General features: G+C 37.8%; 1 protein-coding gene across 8 annotated transcripts in view; it reads right to left on the minus strand.

Annotated features, from left to right (window-relative positions):
* Cdk14 (cyclin dependent kinase 14) overlaps positions 1–22,181 on the minus strand; it is a 567,752-nt gene that overhangs the window by 378,194 nt on the left and 167,377 nt on the right. For all 8 annotated transcript variants that reach the window (XM_063243002.1, XM_063243021.1, XM_063243042.1 and 5 more), the window contains one exon: positions 4,623–4,702. In XM_063243002.1, coding sequence (XP_063099072.1) covers positions 4,623–4,702 — 80 coding nt within the window. The remainder of the gene's footprint in view (positions 1–4,622; positions 4,703–22,181) is intronic.

The following is a 22,181-nucleotide window of genomic DNA, read 5'->3' on the forward strand; positions in this document are numbered from 1 at the left end:
CCAGTATCTTTAAGTCCAATCAGAATGTGATTTAACTGACTGTGAAGACAGGATCTTTATAAAGTAATTAAGTTAAAATGAGATCATTAGGATCAGTCCCAATCCAGTATAAGGCATCATTATAAAAAGATGTCTGGACTCAACACAAAAAGAAGACCTTGTGAAGATGGACGGAGAAGACATCCACTTCCAGACCAAAGAGAAAATCATGGAGCAGACCGTCCCTCACAGGCCTCACAGGACAGTCAAGACACCTTGATCTTGAAGTCATCAGTCTCTCGAACTGTAGGGCAATAACTTCCTGTACAACTCATTCTGTGGTTCTCTGTTACAGCTCCTTGGCAGACAAATACTGGTCTCACATAAGCTCATTTCAAGGCTTAGAATAGTCAGCCAGCAGGACAAACCCAGCTGTCAGTGTGCCCAGGGTCATTATGTTCTCTGTTCCTTTATGTTTCCTTGAACCTACCCTTCCAGGTGCCAGAACCTTGCCTCATTCCAGACGGTATGAATGATCTGAGCCTGCTTACTTCATCCACTGAATCTCTACCAATAGACCCATTTGTCACAATAGGCCTGGAGTAGCATTAGGAATCTGCTCTTAACCTTGAACCTAAACTAGTACCACAGCAAGTTTAGCTAGGTTAATACTAACATACACCCTACCTCCTAGGAAGCAGGTCTGACGGCCAGTTTCCTTTTCCTTACTGCCTTCCTGGCATTGTGCCCTGTCCCTCTCCTATTCCCTCATATTCAAGGTCTACCAGAATCAAATTCAGTGTCATTGGCCACTCTGCCTTCTTCCACTGCTCAGTAGGAAACCACTGTGCCATGTCAGTCAGAGTCTTCAATCCAATACAATTGAGCACCTGCCTTAGACAACAAATATTTTTAGTACTTTTCATTATCTTTGTTACTATAAAATAAAATTCACATGTAATAAGATGTAGGTATATTCATAATTTCAATTCACTTTCAGATATGTTAGTCTATATCTACTTTACCTAAAACAGGTCTATAGATAGATGTGCAATGCATATAGATATGCATATGAAAGTGTAGCTTTAACTACTGTGAAATGAAATTCATAGATAAGATAAATGTACACATAATTGCAAATATCTGTATTTATAATTTCACTGTATTCATCTAAATGTAACTGAAATAAAGAGAAATAGAAAGTAATTTATAATCCAACAATCTCTTTAAATATAAAAATAGAGATAACTATATTGGAAAGCATATTAAAGAATGGTGCTCATATCTACATGTAGAATCAGCATAAATACAGCCACCACAAATGCAGACTGATCCAGGGGTGTTACATTAATAATAAGTGACTTCAATAATGTAAGCATTAACACTATTGTCATGTGCTTTTCCAAAATATGAATAACTTCTATGTTCTCAATGAAATACAATTCTATTCTCCCTTGACTTATACTATAGATGTATTTCTGGAAAATTTGCCATGTATTAAACCTGAGCAGAGCATACTTTTAATTACATGTGAAACAACTGAGGGTTATAAGCTCAGAGAAACATAACTAGGTTTTTCACGTTCATGAATGCCTGGCAGTTTATTAGAAAGCTTTGTAGACCATGAGACAATTATTCACTGTACTAGAATAGGGAACAACAGTTTTTTTCCTTGAAAGAATTAGATACCACATAGTTTATCTATATGGGGACCATATAGTGTGCCACAAGTCCACACCTTTAAGAAAGCAGCCACAGGCAATACATAAATAAATGGAATTGACTCTGTTCAAACAGAATGCAGCGAGCCACAGAAAGCAGTACTCTCTCTTAATCAAGGATCTCATAAATATTGTAGATGTCCCACTCCCACCAGTAAATTTCAGTTGCACTGTTCAATTACTATGGTGACAAAAACACCTCCTACAAACCAATAACCAGCCCTGGCTCCACCAGTAGTTGAGAATACTGATCATTCCTAGTCACTGCTCTTGGGCATAACATGACACTCTGTGATCTCTGCCTCTTTTGTTATACCTATCTGGAATGCAACTTTGCAATCTTCTCTTGGATGCCTATGTATCTTATTCCTAAAACTCAGGTTTAAGCTGAAACTTTACCACCCTTCACCAGTGGAGGAGTTTCCTTAGAATTTACAGTACTTCAGAAATGAGCTGGCATTAATATGCCACTATATATTACTGTTCAATTTATTATCTGTTGTCTTGTCTGTCACCTAAAAGCAGATCCTTTGAGAACTGAGAATATATCTAATAGTCCATCATATTTATAGATTGTAGCTTAATGATTTTCTGTAATTCACTCAATAAAGTGATTACTATGCTGGGTGGTGAGGATATAAAAGCGAACAATCAGATTAAGGCTTATGACCTCACTAAGATTATGTACCAATAGAAAGACGGGTAAACCATTTCAAATTCCAACAAGAACAACAAAGCAAGTAAATAGAGTGACAGCATGGTGGGCAAAGATTGGTAAGATGATGGTCAGCTGCTATTTTAGACAGAATGGCCACAGGACTCTTCTCTGAAAAGAGGATAGTTGAATTGACACCTGTAATGTAAGAAGATCCAAGAAAGCACATTGTAGCCAGAAGCAAGAACAGGTATGAAATCCCTGAGACAGGAAACCTTGTGGCACAGCTGAAAAAAAACCAGGCATGAAGTACTTGAAACAGTTTTAAATAAAGGGACTGATATAACACAGTTTAGGTTTTAAGTAGATGATACTAGTTTCAGAGGACAGACAGAATGAAAAGGCAGAAGTGGAGGGTACAATAAGAAGCTGAGACCAAAGTCCAATAAAACAATGATGATCCCTGGACTGAGGCTGACGGTGAGGGGAGACGTGCCAGCTGATGACAGTTGGGGGGTACTGTTGAAAGAAATAACCAGTAGGACTTGTTCAGGGTCTAACTGAGCAAGGGGAGCACGAGATGTTCTTACTAACATAGGAAGGCTGTACTTTGGTACATGGCGCAGGGACCACAATTCCATCGCAGGGTAAGTCTGAGACAACTGTGATACAATGCAACGGATTCTTGAAGGACTAAACCAGCTTCCCATTCTCACATTACTTGATTCAAGGGGAGATGACACACAGGCAGAGGACACAAAAAGCAAATGGAGGCAAGACCACATCCACAGAGACGCATGTGTATCCTTCAGTTGCCATTTAATCTCAGGAAGCCTAAGAAAGAATGTCTTCAGGGGAAGGAAGATCCCTTTCCTGTTCTGAAGCACTCCACAGATTAGAGTCCTCCCAAAATAAGAGAAGACTTACCTACTTGAAAAATCTGCTGTCCCAGAAGAGAAAGCTTCAGCCATTTGCTATCTAATGGAAAGTTGGGTAAAGTAGAACACAGAGGCATATTTTTGATATGGTCATAAGAGGAGACTGGTGAAACTAAAAAAGTTACACAGAAATGAAAGAAACCAAACTAAAATCAATGGAGATGGAGAATGAGACACTAGAAAATGGAAACAGAATTATGACTAAGATGTCAAATGTAAATCCTATTTTTTTTTTTTTTTTTTTTGGTACGAGGGCTTGAACTCACAACCTCACATTGGTCAAGCGTGTGCTTATGCCACTGAGCTAAACCCCTGGCCCCTGTAAATCCCATTGATAGTGGTGAGAAACAAACCAGACCAGTGTGAGAGTATATGTAGTTGTCAACACCATGCGAAAGCTATTATCATAAATCAATGATATTTATCTTATTTGGATTAGGAGAAACAGGAGGGGGGGCTGGGGATTTAGCTCAGCGGCTAAGTACCTGCCTTGCAAGCAGGTGGTTGTGAGTTCAATCCTCAGTACTGATAAAAAGGAAAAAGACCAAAAAAAAAAAAAAAAAAAGAGAGAGAAACAGGAGATGTGACCCATTCAATGTAAAAATAAACACAGATATTAGGTTGTGATAATTAATACTATTAAAAATGTAGTAGTGATAAAGCTGCAAATTGTAACTCAGAGTTATGAACCTGAACTGAAAAGGTCCCATCAATGAGAGAAGATATTTTCCTCATTTTCAACTAGAGAAACTTTTCTGTGCAGAAATTAAGAAAGCAAAAGAGGGCAACTTCATTTCACAAAAATTCAAATCTTATGATAACTACAACATAAAAGCAATTTTTATAAAAATGGCACAGTAGAGAAAATATTACAACGTAAATGGCTCAAATACACAAAGACTGTATATTAATATGAAAACCAACAACAAATACAGCAAAGAGCAAGAATAAAGAAATCAAGAAAGAAAACAACTGAAATAATAAGATTGCCTAGTTCTCTCTGGTTTTTAAGAATTTCCCATAAAAATCACAAATGTAATTACAATAGTAATGTGTTACAACAGTAACATATTTTAAACGCTCTTCACACATATTCAGATGTATAAAAACTCCTCAGTGTCCCAGATAGCCCCATCATCAACATACCTATGTCTTTTCTTATTTCACATGGCCTGAAAGGATTCTAAAAGGTACTGACTTGTTAATTTCAACTTACACATTCCATGAGAGATAAATTCAACACTCTGCAAATGCAGTGATGGATGTTACATGTACAGCTATGAGCATCATAGAAACAAAAAAGGAAACGTAACAAGCAAAGGTGCCCACCTTCTCTGATGGCTGTGAAAGGTGTCCCCTCTTCTTCTTGTAGCCTGATCACTTTCAAGGCTACCAATTTCCCATTCACCCTGTGGGAAACAAAAGAGAAGATGAAACTGAATTTGCCTAAACATGTGCCTATCATGGGCCTAATTGTCTTTCTTACAATTTTTATTTTATGTAACTTTGCACTAAAAATGATAGTGACTCAATTATATCATCACAGCAAGACTGATTTCAGTAAGGCTTGGAATTCTATATCATCATATACATATCCATATTTTAAATATTCACACTTGTATAGGCCAAGATTTAAATGAAATTGTGATTCATTGTACTCCTTCCAAAATGAAACTAGTATTTAACAAAATCACATCTGACAATTATTGTCACATTAACTAAATTCAAACAGTCAAAATAACTCTTCCTTTGATTCTCAATGGCTACTTCCTTGCTTCTTTTACCGAAATGTCCTCATTGTTCTTCTGTACGTGAAGTCATTCAGTCCCCAAGGACAAAAACTTGACACTCAGCACATGTCCTACCTTTCTTCTCTCTCTCTCCCTGTCCCTCCACCCTCCGTCTCTCTGTCTGTCTCCTAGCTCATTTCCCCATTTTTCCTACTTTTTTTGTAGAGTACAATCTGCAGAATTTTTCCTAAAATTATATGGGTCCTGGTCATGTTTTACATTGTATCATAAAGTTACAAATATACTCTTACAAGACTCTGCAGACGTATCCAAGCAGATGGTTCTTCCAGACATATCCTAAATGTGTCAGCTCTCATTAAAGCAAGACTGCACTATGGAAATAACTTTTTATCTAGTCGGTTCTATCAATGATCAAAAACATGACTATTTACAACAACCTTCTTCCTGATTGCTCCATTTTCTACTTTCATTAGGCCTAGGTTTTCTTTTTTGTGTGTTTGTTTATTAATTAAAATAGATTTTGTTAAAAGCACGTATCAAAAACATGAAAAGTACAGGAAGTCATTTGGTGAAGAGTAAGTCTCCCTGCCACACCCTTCCTCAGTAACCCAATTTCTATTCTCTGAGTTCATCACTTACCATTTATATACTTTCAGAGTTAGGACCTCCACACAGGAACACATTACACAAATGTATACATACATGAATAATACACACACATATTATGCACACACACATACACAAATGATAGTATATATTACAGAATGCTGTCTGTGTCGTTTTTGTCATTTAATGCATTTTAGTGATCTCCTTATAAAGTCATAGAAAACGGTCTCTCACTTTTGAAAAACCGCAAGATGTTCCTTATATAACTGTGGCACACTTAATTTAATCCTAGTTCTCTACTAACAAGCATTTAGCTTATTCCTCATTTTTTACTGCAAAAGTGATGCAATGAATATTCTTATACGTGTAACTTTATGAATATAAAATGCCTGTATGATAGCTTCATAAAACTAGAACTACAGGTCAAGAAACTATGCATTTCTGGGGCCAGCAATTTAGCTCAGTGGTGCAGCATATATCTGACAAACATGAGGTTCTGAGTTAGACTTCCAGTATCCCCACCAAAAAACAGAAATTATAAATTTTTAATCTCTGATTTTTAAGAATATCATCAGTGTCCAGTCAACGTTTGATTTTTTTCAACCCAGTAAGTCAAAAACTGTTTCATGTTGCAAGTTAAGTCATTTTCCATCCTAGTGATTAAACCCAAGTCCTCCACTCCTGCTAGGTAAGCATTGTAGCCTGAGCTACACCTTTGGCCTTTCTGTTGCAAGTTAAATTACTACCAAAGGGACATTCTCAGAGGTTAAGGAACCACAAAGGAGAGATCATGGGTCTAGAGAATCCAGTGTCTGAGTCTGAAATAATTTGAGTATTTTTTTAAAAAACTACGCCTAATCGATCTAATTTTGCTCAATAACCACTACAAACACAAATCCTAAAAAGCTAAGGAATTTATCACAGTCTACCAATCCCAGTTGCATTTCCCATGGAACCAATTGTTGAATCCAGTATTACTGGTTAGAGGAATGCCAGCAGGACATCCAGTGAAGTATGCTGTCTCTCTGAGATTGAATTTGTGCTGCTTTCTCCGTATGCGTCAGCCAAGAGGACAGGCCTGCTACTTTTCTGCTCTGCACCCCTCTCCTGAGCACACTACCTCAATGCACTAGCCCTGTCTGTGCTCAAGGTGCCAGGTGGCAGCACACATGGCTGTACGTGCAGGTTCAGCTGGAGACTGTACCCTCTGCTCACTGCTTTGCCCTTTAGGAAGGAGGAAGCCTTTGGCAGGCTTGAGGCCGCAATGCAGTCAGTGCTGACATCTGCACAGATTTTTCTCAGCCCAGTTGAGCTCATCCCTGGCTCCCTGAGGAAGCAAACAACTGATTCCAAGAACTGGTTGGAATTTTCCCCTCATTTACAGATATTTTCCCCTCACCCACAAACACACACACACACACACACACACACACACACACACACACACACACACAAGCTTCTTCCCACAGAGCTCTCCATTTCCCTGGAGAAGTGTCAGCTTGTACGCACAGTGAGCTGGGAACGCAGGCATACTCTTGGCCATAAAACTCTGATTGGCCTATTACACAGTGAAAGGAGCCCAGCCATTCACAGGGTTAGTACTCTCTAAAGGCAAGTAATTAATAACAGAACCCCTTTAAGTACCTCTCAGACTAACCTGCATTATTTTTGTGGTGAAAATTCTTTCAAATTTACTTTACTTTACTGCATAAAAGAGGACACAGGTGGGTGGAATTCTAATTCTGAATGCTCCATAAAATAAACCACAAAGTACTAGATGTTTTATAGGTTGTGATAGCTGCAATATTTGATGCCACTGAAATTTTATTTATTACAATATGTGAAACTAAAACTTTGAGCTCCAGAAGTAAAAGGACTGCTTTGTTAACTGGTACGTAACCTGTATCTAGAACCTCCCTCGTTCAGAGTATGCTTTGACAAATGAGTATCATTAACACACTGACATATGTGCAAAATAAATCCAGAATAAAGAATAAAAACTATCTCCCAAAAAATTACAAGCGCCAAAATTTTATAAAGCTCTAAACATCTCATTTCATTGTTTTCTATTTTTTCCAGATTAAAATTTCTGTAGTTTGTTTTTGTTGCATGAGGATACAGATAAGTTTTCATTTCCTTGAAGTTTCAGAATTTGTAGAATGCTTTGTTAATTGACCTTTTTACGTCCAACACAAATGTTCTGAAACAGTCACCATCCCTTAATAATCTGAGCACAGAACACTAATCTGCATCTCCCTCTCTCCAACTGCTTCATCGGTTTCCTATTAAGAACCATATTGATCATCAAATTGCTCTTTAACCTGCATCACTGTACATTTCCCCTTTCTTAATTAGTTTTTCCCTACATGTCTGGATATTCACCAATTGCTGAGGTTCTCAGTTTCAAAGACTAGTAAAAACAGTAAGCAATAAGCTCTAACTTTGTAAAAGTTGCCATTGGAAAAATAGCATTACAAATTTCCTAAGGATCTACTTTTATTACACACATATTTTAAACTCCAGTATAGACTGAAACTTTTTAGATTCTAAGTTATTCATATATCAAATGCCAGTTGTTAGCGATATCACATGAAATATTTGTTAGTCTACAAAAATAAAAATGAGCATTTTACCTTCTATTATCTTGTAGATTTAAACTATTTTATGAAGGCTCAACACATGTAATTTCAACCCATAATTTAAATACTGATTTAAATAACTTCAAATAGAAGGATCGGAGAGAACATGGCGGACAGACAACAGCAACTACCAGAGGCTCTCTGAAAGGTTCGGCTCAGAGGCCAGAAATAATGCGGACTAGGGAGACACGAATCAGTAGAGATATGCTCTGCTGACTCAGGAACGAACTGGGCTGAGAGAATCCAACTTGGAATACAGTCTTGGCGCTAAAATAGGAACAGAAAAATCTCGGTGTGGAGGCTCGACTCCGCGCCTTTGGAAACCGGTTTGGATTTCCCGCCGTGCGGCGGCCGGCTATCTCCACAGCGGCTCAGCAAGGAGAGACGCGCCGAGCTCTGGGAGCGCCGAGCTCTGGGAACGGGAGAACGGAGTCGAAAAAAAAAAAAAAAGGACGGACAGAGGTGTACACGAAAACTGACTGGTGGCGAGGTGAGTAAGAATCTGACCCCCCACCACAGTTTGACTCTAGCGGAGATCTCTCTGGGCGCCATTCCCCTCTCGGACGGGATTGGTGAAAAGTCCCTGGCCTGAGTGACGCTGCTGGCGGACTCTCTAGGCTAGACTAGCCTAACCCAGATCCCAGAGCCGGACGATGGCCCGGAGGAGCGACTGACTTCCGCGTAGGCTGCCTCCTCCGACTCCCTGGTGCGCAGCGGTGGGCGGGAACAACTAGCCAGCGCAATTTGATCAGGCTGTGGCTGACAGGCAGGGAAGCCGGGCCTCCTTTGTAAGATTGCATTTTATAAGGAACAAAAAATATGGGGAAGGGAAGCAACAAAAAAAGCTCCTCAGCCCCCAATCCTGAGAAACAGGCAATAATGGACGCCGCACCAGTATACATTAAGCACCATATTGAGAGCCTCATAGACCAATTCAGGAATGAAGTTATCAATGATCTGAAGCTAGAAGTATGCAGAATAGTTAGAGAAATGCTAAACACCACCCAGGAAAAAACAGATGGTGGAATGGAAGAACAGAAAAAGAGGGGAGAATTGCTTGATGGAGAAAACAGAGAAAGCATTGAGTATGTGAAGCAGGTTCAAAGGGACTATCAAGAAATTAATAAGTCTATACAAGACTGGCATAACAGCTTGAAAGAAACTAAGGACAGACTATCTGAACTGGAGGGCAGACTTGAAATATGGGAGAATGAAATGAAAAACTTCTTAAAAATAATAAAGAAACAAACAGCAATAATACAAAAACAAGAAGATGATAAGAGGAGCCACCACTTAAGGATTAAGAACATAGAAGAAGAAGTAGGGACACAAACAAGTGAATTACAAAAGCTACTCACAGAAATAATCCAGGAGAATTTTCCTAATTTAGCAAAAGGTAAAGATACTCAGCTGTATGAGGCATACAGGACCCCAGCTACCTACAACCCTAACAGAGAAACACCCAGGCATATAATAATAAAAATCCCAGAAATTCAATACAAGAACAGAATATTAAAAGCTGTAAGAGACAAGAAACAGATCACTTACAAAGGAACACCCATCAGAATTACAGCAGATTTCTCTTCACAAACCATCAAATCACGAAGAGCATGGGGGGAAATAATTCAAGCTTTGAAAGATAATAATCTCCAGCCAAGATTGAGATATCCTGCACAACTGTCCCTGGAAATTGATGGAAAAACGAGGTGCTTCCAGGATAAAGAGGAACTGGGGGAATTTGCAACCACCAATTCAACTCTACAGAAAGTATTGCAGGATATTCTAAAAAAAGAAAAATACAAAGAACCCAGAAATAGTGGCAGGGAGGCCACAACGAATGGAGCAGACAACAAAATGAAGAAGACAAACTGACAGCTACTGACAGAAAAAGAGCTCAACAGAAATGAGACAGAGAAGATTGGATGATAGGAACAGCTATTTTTGAGAAAATGACATCTTAATAGGTAATGCTGATGCAGTACCATCTTGTTTTGAAGTCTCATCTAGCTTTTGTTCTTCTGTCTCCAATGGTCTAACCAGGTTGTATCTTATTGGATTTTGTTATGTACGTTAGCATAAGCAAAAACCTTTTAAAGACAAGGAGATTATACAGAGACCATTGTTCATTTTCTGTTAGTCAATTCCAAATACTCTATAATGCTGTCATTCTCTTAAATGGTTTTACATTGTTTTGATATACTTAATGCTACAGTATATGAAGTTGTACTCAAGGACTTCAGGGAGGGAGTCAATATGGTAACTATTTTTAAGTCGGAAATATCTGGTGGTGAAACACTATTCTGCTTAAAAGGTTATGTTTTGATCTGCCCTGTTTCGCTGTTATGCCCTCTTTTTCTTTTTCTCAATCTCCACTCCATTATATACTTTTTTATTGTTATCCATTTAATTAAAGGGAAAAATATAGCAGGATATAATATAGTAACCCACTTTGACTTTCTATTTTCTCGATTTGAAGCCCTGTATTACTCTCACCATCTTGTTTTTGACTGAGGTTCCTCTATTCTGTTTTGCTGAATAGTATCAGGTTCGAAAGTTTAGGCATCAGCTGAGAAGATAATGAGATTCATTATAACGCCCATTCTCGTTGACTTCTATCTACTTTTGAAGACCTACAATATCTCCAATGTTTTGGTTTTGTCGGTTTTATCCTTTATGGTTTTGTTCAATAGTATTACAACTAATGATATAGGCAATTCTATTAGAAATAGCGGGAGGCATTAGGGTAACCATTGTTGATCACCTTGTATTATGTTTTTATATTATCTATTATATCCACCCTTTTGACTTGACCGATTCTGTTCTGTTATGTCACATTTGGTTTTACTCTCTTCCAAAAAAGCAATAAGAACAGTGGGAGCAATGAAACCCAAAATGTGTAATAGTCACTGTACAAAAGAGAGGAAAAGAAAATGCTCTAAACTATATAACTGCATGTATATTTAAATGTATAAGACAGAAAATGATATCACAGAGTTCTAATGGATCATTGAACAGAACTGTTTGCAGTATCATTGCTGGAATGTCCACTCTACAAACTTTAATTCTGTGACTTGAACAATTATTTCTAAGATGGCAATATGTAATCTATTAACTAGTGATTTCCTACTGCGCATTTTTTTCTTCTGTAAATCTGTATAACTTGTACCCTTCACTGTTTTTTTTTTTCCTTTTCTTTTCTCCTTAAATAAAAATTAAAAAAAAAAAAAAAAAAAAAAAAAAAATAAATAAATAACTTCAAATAATTGCAAAATTCAAACTGAATCAATAAATTAGAGCTGTTTACAGAAAAACATTGAAGATTCCTCTTCAACAAGTCTTATTAATTAAATCAAAAGCTAATGAATAGAAAGCAATCAAGGTTTGATTGCCAGTGGAGACATTAATTCAGGTAAATAACATGGTGAAAAACACACTTGAAATTGTATTCCTATTACCACAGAATGCTCCATTGGAGATATGGCCAAATTTGCCACCAGTTTATTTTAAGCTAGGTAGAGTCATTTTAGCTGAGAGATTCTCCACAGCCCTCCTATCTTTCCAACAACAGCTTGCTATTGTTAGTTAGGCCTCTCTTTGAGACATGATTAGGGCCAGGGAGGGATGACTAGTTTCTTCAGTATGCCCAACACATGGGACACAACTCCAGTGGACACGCAGCGGAACTGGAAGCACAGGGAAGATACCTCGACCCAGGGAAACGTAAGGACATAGAAACACTGGCAGAGCCATGCCCAACGGGGATCCAGCCTTCAAACTGGTTCTAACTGCAAATGCAAAGCTCTGCAACTTCAGAAACTCTGCCCACAACTCTGTGTGCTCTAATTTTGTGGATACAAAAGGTAGACAGAAAGTGAAGGCACTCTGATCAAAAGAGAGCAGCTTATTCATTTCATCATCCTGCCATTCTTTCTTCATTCAGTGGCTTGTAAAACCTATAAAGGAAAACTCATTTTGCCTACTGTACCTTTTCCAGTCTCAAAATTATCGTGCTCAAAGAGAAAGTCCTCACAGATAAATAATTCTCAAAGAAAAGTCTAAAGGTTTTATATTCCACTAGTTCCCTCAAATTAATAGGCTAACCTAGCACAATGAAACAAAATTATAAATATTATCTAGGTTATCTTTGAAAATAGTGTCCATAAGCAAACACCTAGAAAAAAATTATGTCTACAGGATATAAAGGAAATTAAACCAATATACCTAAAAGAAATTTAATATACTCTGGGAAATCTAATATATTCGGTCTCTCTCAACCATTATGATTTTGTCTCTAGAGAAGCTGCTAAGAAAAATAATACCTAGTACAGGCAAAACATGCTTTGTTTCCTTGATATATTAGTACAGAAGCAATATAAGGAAATGTAGATACCACCAAGGGAGTGAAAATAACAAGCTGTAGTATAGCTAGGGAAATATTTTGGACTGTTTATAAATCATTTTTGGCAAACTTGTTAAAATATTTCACATTGTGATTTATTAACAATTTTAAAAAACTAGTATCCTGTGGTTATAAATATATTTCAAAGGCAAAAAGCCTAACTAGTCATGCCCTTTTCAGTGTCATCTGGAACATTTTTATGCAGGTATGAATGAATGAGAAGTCATTTCAATACTGTTTTTATTAGCTTGCCAGTCACTAAGACAAAAAAAAAAAAAAAAAAACAAGACTCACAAATTAAAGGGAAAATTTTACACAGTTTCAAGGAATTCAGTCCATGGTTGTCTAGCTTCAAGGCAGGAACTTTACAGAGAAGGGCATGATGAACAAATCTGCTCAATTCATAGTCACTTGGAAGCAGAACAAGGAAAAATTCCCAGAAGGAAGGGCAAGGAACCATACATAGTACCCAAGGCCATGCCTCTGTGACCCACCCAGAGATAGCCAGGATCTTGCTATATTAATTTGCTAGGAATTTTTTTAATCCAATAAAGTTGATAAATCATGATTAGATTAATAATCCATCCCTTATTAACTATATACACAAATACATTTTAAACCATTCTTAATCTTCAATAAAGATAATAACAAGTTCATAATTCAACATAGTACAACTATCCTGCATACATCCAGATACCAAATAGTCTTTCTCTAAGTCTCAATGGTTCAGCATTTATGATTTAAGGCAAACTCTTAGCTGTGACACACTTAAAAATCAAAAACAAGTTACATAATCCCAAAGTATAATGACACAGGTAAATATTCCCATTCCAAGAAAAGAAGAAGGGTATAGAAAAGAAATAAAAATAAGACTAAAAACCAGCAGGAAAAACACTAAATTCCTTAGTTCTGTGTCTACCATAGAGGGCAAATGGTGGTAAAATGTGAATTCCAAAAGGCGTGGAGTGGTCACACCCCTCTGGCCTTATTATCTGTAGCCCATTAAGCCTCTCTCTCTCTCTCTCTCTCTCTCTTTCTCTCTCTCCCTCGCCCCCCACAGGCCAGTTTCATTCACATCTGTGGTTTCCTCCTCTAATGTTCTAAGTTCTAAAGTTTTCACTAACTTTTGGCTTCATTCCCACAGCACCTCCCTCTCAGGAGTTCCTAGGTTTGTCCTTCTAAGCCTTCCTCAGAAATCTGGGTAGAAGCCTCCTTGATCCCTCAGTTGTTGCATTTTGCATGCCAGGAAAACTAGCATCAGGTAGACAAATCCCAGTTCTGCCTACAGCAGAAGCAGCAATTAGGCTGCGTGGACCATAGCTGAAGTGTCCTCTGAGTGCCTGAATGGCATGATGAGATGAATCCTAGGAACCAGTTTCCTAAAAGGCCCTTCTCAAGCAGGAATCTGTGAGGATCTCTCCTGAAATTAAACACTTTGGCACCATTCAGCCTGCATTGGATGGGGTCTTGCTGATTCCTGAGATGTCTTGAAGGTATATTTCTTCTATAGTCTGTATAAAATATTTCATTTTTGATAGTGTTAATCTTTTTAGCAGCCACACCTTCTTTAACTCCAATTTTACACATGATTCCTCCTAGGCCAAAATTTAAGTTTTTCAAAGTTTCCTGCTCTGCCCCAATTCTTACAATAAATCTGGCTAAAAGCAGCCAGCAGTACCCATGCTACAGCCTGAATATTATGCTATTGTGACATTTCTTCCACCTGATTAATTAGTTCACTGTCCTTAATCTTGGTCTCCTGCAGTCTCAAGACATGGGTAAAATATAGACAAGTCTTCTGCCACAGTTCTGCATACACACCATCTAGTCCATCTGCCAACAGAGTTGTTCTTGTTTCCATCTGAAGCCTTAATGTCCAAATTTCCACAACATCCTAAGTTTCTGAGTTCTGGCCAGAATCACCCATCAAGATCTGTTTACAGCATTCTAGGGCTTCACAGACTACTTCTCTAAAACTTTCCAAGCTCCTCCCATAAACCAGTTCCAAAGCCTTCTGAATCACAGGGTCAGATACAATCATAGCAACCATTCCACTTCCCTGGCACAATTTTTACATTTGTCGGCTTTTCCATCAATAAGACATAATACCCAATACCCACAACATAAAGGAGAAGAGGCTAAAAACAATTCATAGTTGTGAGGAATTCAGTCCATGGTGGAATGGCTCCAAGGCAGAAACACCATGGTAACAGAGTATGGTAGGAGGAAGTGCTCAGCTCAGTTTATGGCCTCCAGAAAGCAGAGGAGAGGAACAGTTCCAGACAGAAACCGGTAAGGGACAATATACACATAGTATCTAAAAATCACACTTCCATGACCTGTCCAGAAGTACCCAGGGGCATGCTCTACTAATCTGCTAAGTATTTCTTAAGCTATCAAAGTTATCATCAGGATCAAAGGGCACATGATATCAATATGGCATATCTTGACAGAGCTATCTAGCTATCTACTTCATTCTGGAAAGAAAATTACAAAGTAATTGGAATTTCAAGGTAAGTGGTAATTATACCTGGTCCTAAATTTTATCAAAATGATACAACAAAAATGGAAGATTAATGCTAGTTCCTGTAAAATCTGAAGATTATAAAATAGCCTACTGGATACTTATTAGCACAAAATCTAAAGATGTAACATGGTGATCAAAGTACATATTCAATCAAAATTATAAAAACCAATGATTTCTACTAAAGCATAATTCAACATTAGCAATATTTTACCAAACATACAGAATCATAATACTTTGAAATATGAAAATTAGAATTTTGAATAATGTTTTGAACATGAATAATGTTCATGGCAGAAAGTAAAATTATGTATATTTCAACAATTTTAAGCCTACCAGATTTGCACCTTTCCAAAAATAAAATCTGTCAACAAAGGACTTTGGAGTCTTGCTACCTTGCAATTAGAAGAAACCTCTGAAAAGTCAGGCATAGACAAACCAATCCTCATTGACTTCTCTGTCCTTGTATTCTCACAGCCTTATACAAAGCAGTCCCTCCAAGATTTTGGTGGGATTCAAACTCTTCTAGAATAAGCAAAATTATTTAATTATTATGAAGTTGAGACAAAAACCTATCTCCTGTAAGGTCTACTTTCTGCTTCAAATTCTGAGTCCACAGAATAAAGTCCTTACACATAACAGACCTTCATTAAGTAGTTTTACTATTATGCTATACATTTAACAAATACTGAGAGATTGTGAATCTGTGCTTAGGAGAAACAGTAAGCAATGCTGATACATTCCTGTATTTAAGGACATGAGTCTAACCAAGCAGACAGACATAATCACCTAAGTACACAGAGGAGAGAGTCATGGTCAAAGGCAGTCCCTAGGCTCTCACTTATTAAATGTGACAGTCTGGCTACGGTATAGCTCAGCAACAAAGCACCTGCCTGGCAAGCACAAGGTCCTAAATTTGATTCCTGGTACAAATAAATAAAGTGACAATATGATCACCAGTAAAATAATACCTGCAACTGCAAGACATCAAATATGTTTCAATCTATAACTCATAATGAAACTAAGAAAAGAAAAATTGATTGGTCATTCTTGGGGGTGGTAAATATTCATCTCAGTTTAAAACATATTAAATAAAGAAGTTATATTACACATTTACTTTCATATTCTTCTACATACATTCTTTAGTATAACCAAACAGCAGACATGATAGAATTTCTCTACAGATGAAGATGGAATGTGAGTAGGGTATCAGCAATAACTATACTCCCTTAACAGATTGTTAATAGTTTCTAAAATTTCAAAAAAAAAACACTCAGAAGATATTATGGATCATCTAATGGATGTTTTCATGCCTTTATGGAGTAAATTCAACCCAAATGTGATTATATCTAAATCTAAGTATTTATTTAAAGAATGTAAGACCAAGTTTAATACCAATGGGCACAATATGAAAAATGTAGACTATGACACTAAGAAAAATGAACCAGAACAAATAAAGCAGGAAAAATCCTGAGATTAAAAAGGAGACAGAACAACTAACTGCAATTCATTGCAATATACGAACCCATCTTTATCTTGAATTAAACAAACTGCATTTTAACACTAACCATATACTAAAAAATTGTTTCAAGTATTTTTAGCATGTTATCACATAACACTGAGGTTATATATGTTTTAAAACAGTCTTTATCTTTCAAAGAATAAATATACCATGAAAAAACATATTTATGGCCTGTTTCAAAAATACTGGAAGAAAAAAATATTTCAAACAAGATCAGTGATGGGGGTCACCAATGTCTAAAGCTGGGTAATACTTTCACAGGGATTTATTATGACTATGCTCTCTAATAATTATTTTACACAAAAAAGTTCTTTTAAATAGCCCAATATGAATTGGAATAAAGGCAAGAAAGGTAATATACTATGTAAAAAGATAAAGAATATAGATTAGAAAGAGAAAGATTCTCTGAAAATATAACATTTGACCTCAAAGAAGAAAAAGAGTAAGCAAACAACACTTCTGGCAGAGAGAACACCTGCACAGAAATCCAGACACAGAGGACATGATATAAAACTAAAATATGAAAAAAAAAAAAAAAAGGGAAGGAAGCAAAAGGAAGAGAAGGAGAGAGACAGCAAGAAATAGGGTGGGTGTGGCTAGCTGGGAGATAAGGAAACCACTGGAGAGATGGCAAGGAACCAAATCCTGGAGGCCTTTTTGAAGCCCATAAAGGACTGACGGAAAATCATGGAGCCATTTAAGAATGGAAAAAGCATGGGCATATGAGTCTGCAGCTCGTGCTCTATGGTGTAGAGAATTCCTGAAGAAGTACAAGCGGGGACAAGGAGGGCTGTCATGGTCCTGGTGAAAAATGGCGACAGTAATGCCAGGGTACCAGTAAGAAAAATGGGGTAAAATAATAACACTGTGAAGTTAAAACCATCTAGACTGGCAATGGGAAAATTATAATAAAAATGATTCTCAATTTCCTGATCTCAGCATATGAGTGTTTGGAGACACCATGTACTGAGATAAGAAAAACTACAGAAAATGTGAGATTTAGACAATTCAAAGAATTCAGCTGATGAAGATTTTGGATCTGGAAAGATCCAAACAGAAATGGCAGGAAGCACTTATATTTATAGAAATATAAAATCTGGGCCAGATATAAATTTGTGAACCTCTTGGAGGACTACACACCAGTTTTCTGTTTGAGCAGGAGTAAGGAAAATACTTAAAGAAGAGGTAGGAATGCTTTGATGGGAGAATGATGTCTAAACACCAAAGGTAAGAGGAGCAGCTGAGGCTGGGGAGAGTGCAGCACAGTGGTAAAAAGAAGCAAGGGTGTGAGGTCTGAAAGAGTGGAAACTGGAGTTTCACGCATGGGCAGTGTTAACTGTGCTGCAAAGCAGAAGGGACTCCAGCCCGGTAGTCTCTTAGAAGCAGTGGAACAGGGCTGCCATCTGACTCCTGGTCAGCACGCTGTCCGTGTGCAGGAGGCGAGGTAGGGAGACTAATGTGGCCAGTCTGCAGCTGTGCAGGAGACTGAGGTAGAGCTCCTCGGACTGTGCTACACACCATTACCACCCCAGGAACTAAACCATAACCATGGCTGGACCCACTCCAATCCACCTGGTGTGAAGAAGGGTCCTGGCACCTGTATTTTTAAAAAAATATCCTTGGTGATTCTGATGTATAATCATGACTGAAAACCAGTTTCCTACACCAGCTTTTCGCTGCCTCTTCTTTAGACTGGCCTTTCCCACACTTAAGTCTGCCTTGTATCACAAATGTTTCAACTATTTTGAGTACCTGTGGTATCTCAGTTGCAGGCTTCTTGATAAGCCTCAGATAATGCATCCCCCTCACTGTGGCTGTCAGGGAGCACATAGTACCGGATGTGCCTGATAAGTTGCAGATAGGGCCTGGCTCCTTCTGGAAACTGAACATGTACTAGCTTGGTCTAATCATTTATTAAACCGTGGTAGTCACAAAACATTGCAATGGATCTTGTTAAATACTGTAACTATTGAATTTTCTTTGTGGGCCATGCAATTACACTATTGCTAACTCACCCTATTGCTAATAGTGCACCTTTTCAAGATGATGTCAGAAATCTGACTTATCCCTAATAAAAATCCAACCTGTTAGCATTGTTCAGATAGTCAAACTCTCCCTTCAGCTCTAAATTCCAATCCTGCCCATGGCAGGCACCGGCCACCCATCTGCCTTTGTCCTCATCCCTGGTACAGTGAAAACACTGAGCAGGAGGAGGTCCAGCACGATGGTCTTGGACTCACACTCTTTCCCGCACAGCCAAGGCTTTATTCATATTCTCGCTCTTTCTCCCCGCCCCAGTCTTTCCATGTCTGTTCACGTTCACATTCTTCTATCCAGTCCTTGGCCCCTTTGTGCCAGAGCTCTGACATTCTCCTTCCAGTGGGCAGTGCAGAAGATGTGCACAAAGCACCATTTCCCCCATAGCACTAAAGCTCAGTGGTGAACAAGTGAGCCAGCCCCTTCCCAGGTGACATAGGTATTGAGACAGAATACCCAGAATTCCTACCACTCTTAGATCTATTAAACCAGCTTGCTGTACATTGCCACCAGCAACACCATGCCATCCAGCTGCCTATAACCCTCATACCTACCATTACATAATCAGAAATACTCAATAATATTATGTAATCAAACATATATAAAGTATCTGCAGTATCCTGCTAGTCCTCTAGTTTAACAATCTGAGGGGAAAAACAGTTATTTGGGTATGACATCATTTTTAACACCTCATCAGTATTTTGCTAACTGTTTAAATCCATGTGAACAAAAATTTACCCTAAAATTTTCACTGGAGGAGGGTGAACAAGAGGGCATGCAGAGTGAAGCTTGCATCATCTTATCTCCCTGCACTCTGGTTAACAGAATTCATCATCTGTGAATATCCAGACACTTTAAGATACTAGTAATGCCTCTCCAATCATTCAGAGTTCCTCGAGATAACTGATACTGACGGAAGATCTCAACTACAAATTTCCTTAAGATTCTGTAAAACACTCACCTCAGGTCTTAACATAGAATGAAAAAGCTGGCAACATATCAAGGGAAAGCAAAGCACAAAAAAAGATACTCAGGATCGGAACAGATGCAATGGCAGCTGGCTGCACAGACTTTAAAATACCTATGGAAGGGACACATTTATTTGATGAGATGGGGCAGTATAATAAAATTAAGTAAAATGCATGCCAGACGTGGTGGCGTGCTTCACGGCACTCTGGGAAACTGAAGCAGTAAGGTCCCCAGATCAAGCCTAGTCTAGGCAACTCGGTGATACCCTGTCACAAAATGCCAGATCTTAAAAGTAGGTGGAAATACACCTCAGTGCAAAGTTCCTGGTTCCTGGTACAGTATTATCTCCTCCAAAAACTACATAGCAGCTTATAAGGAATTTTTAAAGATTCACATGCAGTAAGATTTAAAATTTATTGTGTTAATTAGTTCTGTATATTTTTATTCATAAACATACAAAAATTTACATTCATAAATACAACATGTACATGGATACACATGCACTGAAAAGTAAGAATGATGTGCTAAAATAAAGACAAAGAAATGCCAATGATTAAAAAAAGGCAGTAATCATGGGATTTTCTTTTGGGCTTTTCCTAGTCCCACTTTCAAGCACACTTACCTGGAGAAACACATTACTGAGATCTCTGAAAATACTGCATTTTACATTTCCAGAGAAATCTAATTTTCTCCTTCTAAGGTCAAGTTGCCACTTCAGATAGATGTTCACCTTTGGTAGCTTTTCTCCCCACAGAAAATGTTTTGTAAAAAACAGAAAAGAAATGGATAGACTTCTCAATGGTATTACCCCTTTCCCTCAAACTTTGTTTGCAATTAATATGTTCTCACTAATTCTTCTGCACTACAACTCAAAATCAAAGTCAAATATATTTATTCATGATTTTCTTTTTAAAAATTCTAACTATAGTCATTTCATAATGAGTCATAACACAAGGTGAGATCAGTATATAATCTGATATCTCACCTTATATATTTCAAACTTCCCAGTCTAAGGATTGGTTTACACCATGCTTTCCTTGTTCCTCTAGCAGGATCACAGATGTTTCCTTTCTCTGGTAGAGGCGCACATGTCCAGCACCACTGGAGAGAAGTTAAATCCCCACTTTCAGGAAAAAAGGATTCCAAAATAAATAAGATGTACCAAAAATCATATGGCCCAACCACAAGGCTCTGAAGAGCCTCCAAATACTCACAGCTAAATACAGAAACCACAAAGATACTGCATGTCCCATTCAGAAATACCCATTCAAAATTAAGTGACATTGGGAACAGCAGGATCAAAAAATTCACTCAGCTCTATAGAGTTGTTACATCAGGGATATTCAGTAGTTCACACTATTCTCTACCATTCTAATAAAGACCAACACACACACGCATGCATGCACACACACAAACAGACCCTCTCAGGGTTATGTTACAACCAAGACAGCAAGCCAGTATTTTGGGTTTTTTTTGGTTTGTCTGCAAAAAACTCATGGAGAACTAACAAAGAAAACTTCACACTAACTTGGTAAAAGGACTAGAAGACTTGGATTAAGCCAAACTGATTGAGTAATTTTTATTTTCATCAATAAAATATAATATATTCATAATTTTAGAAATTATTGTTAAATATATTAAAAATGAAATTTTAAATAATACCAAACAAAGCCAAATTTACATACTTTGATTTACATCTTTTATGGCAAAAAGAATGGCAGAAAAATGCTACATAAAGCATCATAAATTAGCTAATATAAGAGATTATTCTCCTAAAAAATAAATGTCACTTATAATGGATTGTTCTGTAGGCAAGCAGAGTGTCAAACAAGAACATGATGGCATTAAATATAAAGCTGAAAAGTTCACTTGTACAGGCTGAAGGTCAGAGTTGATATTAATTTATATATTATTGAAGAACAGATTAAATAAAGATCTTTATAAAAATTACATGTAGTTGGCATAAGAAATACCAATAGTAATATTAACTCTAAAACCTAGTAACAGGGTCAAAGTATGTATTAGCTTGATTTGAAATGAATTGTATTCGTACCAGTGGGTGTTATGTGTTCAGATGGCTCCCCCACGCCTCATGCAATCATGGAGGCAGCTGAATCTAGCATTTGTGATTGGTTTATTGTCTAGCCCTGGGATTGGCGGTGTGAGTGCTATACCTGCCCAGAGGCGGAGCGTGCATACAATGTAAGAGAGGGAAAGAGGACTGCTTCCCCCTTTTGCCCTTTTGCTCTTTTTGCTTGCAGTTGCCATGAATGGCTGCTCCTCAGCCACGCCACCCTGCCTTGGAGCCAACTGAGTCTGGACTGAGACTTCCAAAAAACTGTAAGCTAAATAAACCTTTCCTTGGATATTAGGTGTTTTGCATCAACAATGAAAGAAAAGTAACCAAGACAGTGGGTAAAAATAAAACCATAACAGGGATG

Source organism: Cavia porcellus, unplaced genomic scaffold (assembly GCF_034190915.1).
Source record: "Cavia porcellus strain 051 isolate PalLab524CR breed Dunkin Hartley unplaced genomic scaffold, mCavPor4.1 scaffold_2, whole genome shotgun sequence".
Lineage (NCBI taxonomy): Eukaryota > Metazoa > Chordata > Mammalia > Rodentia > Caviidae > Cavia > Cavia porcellus.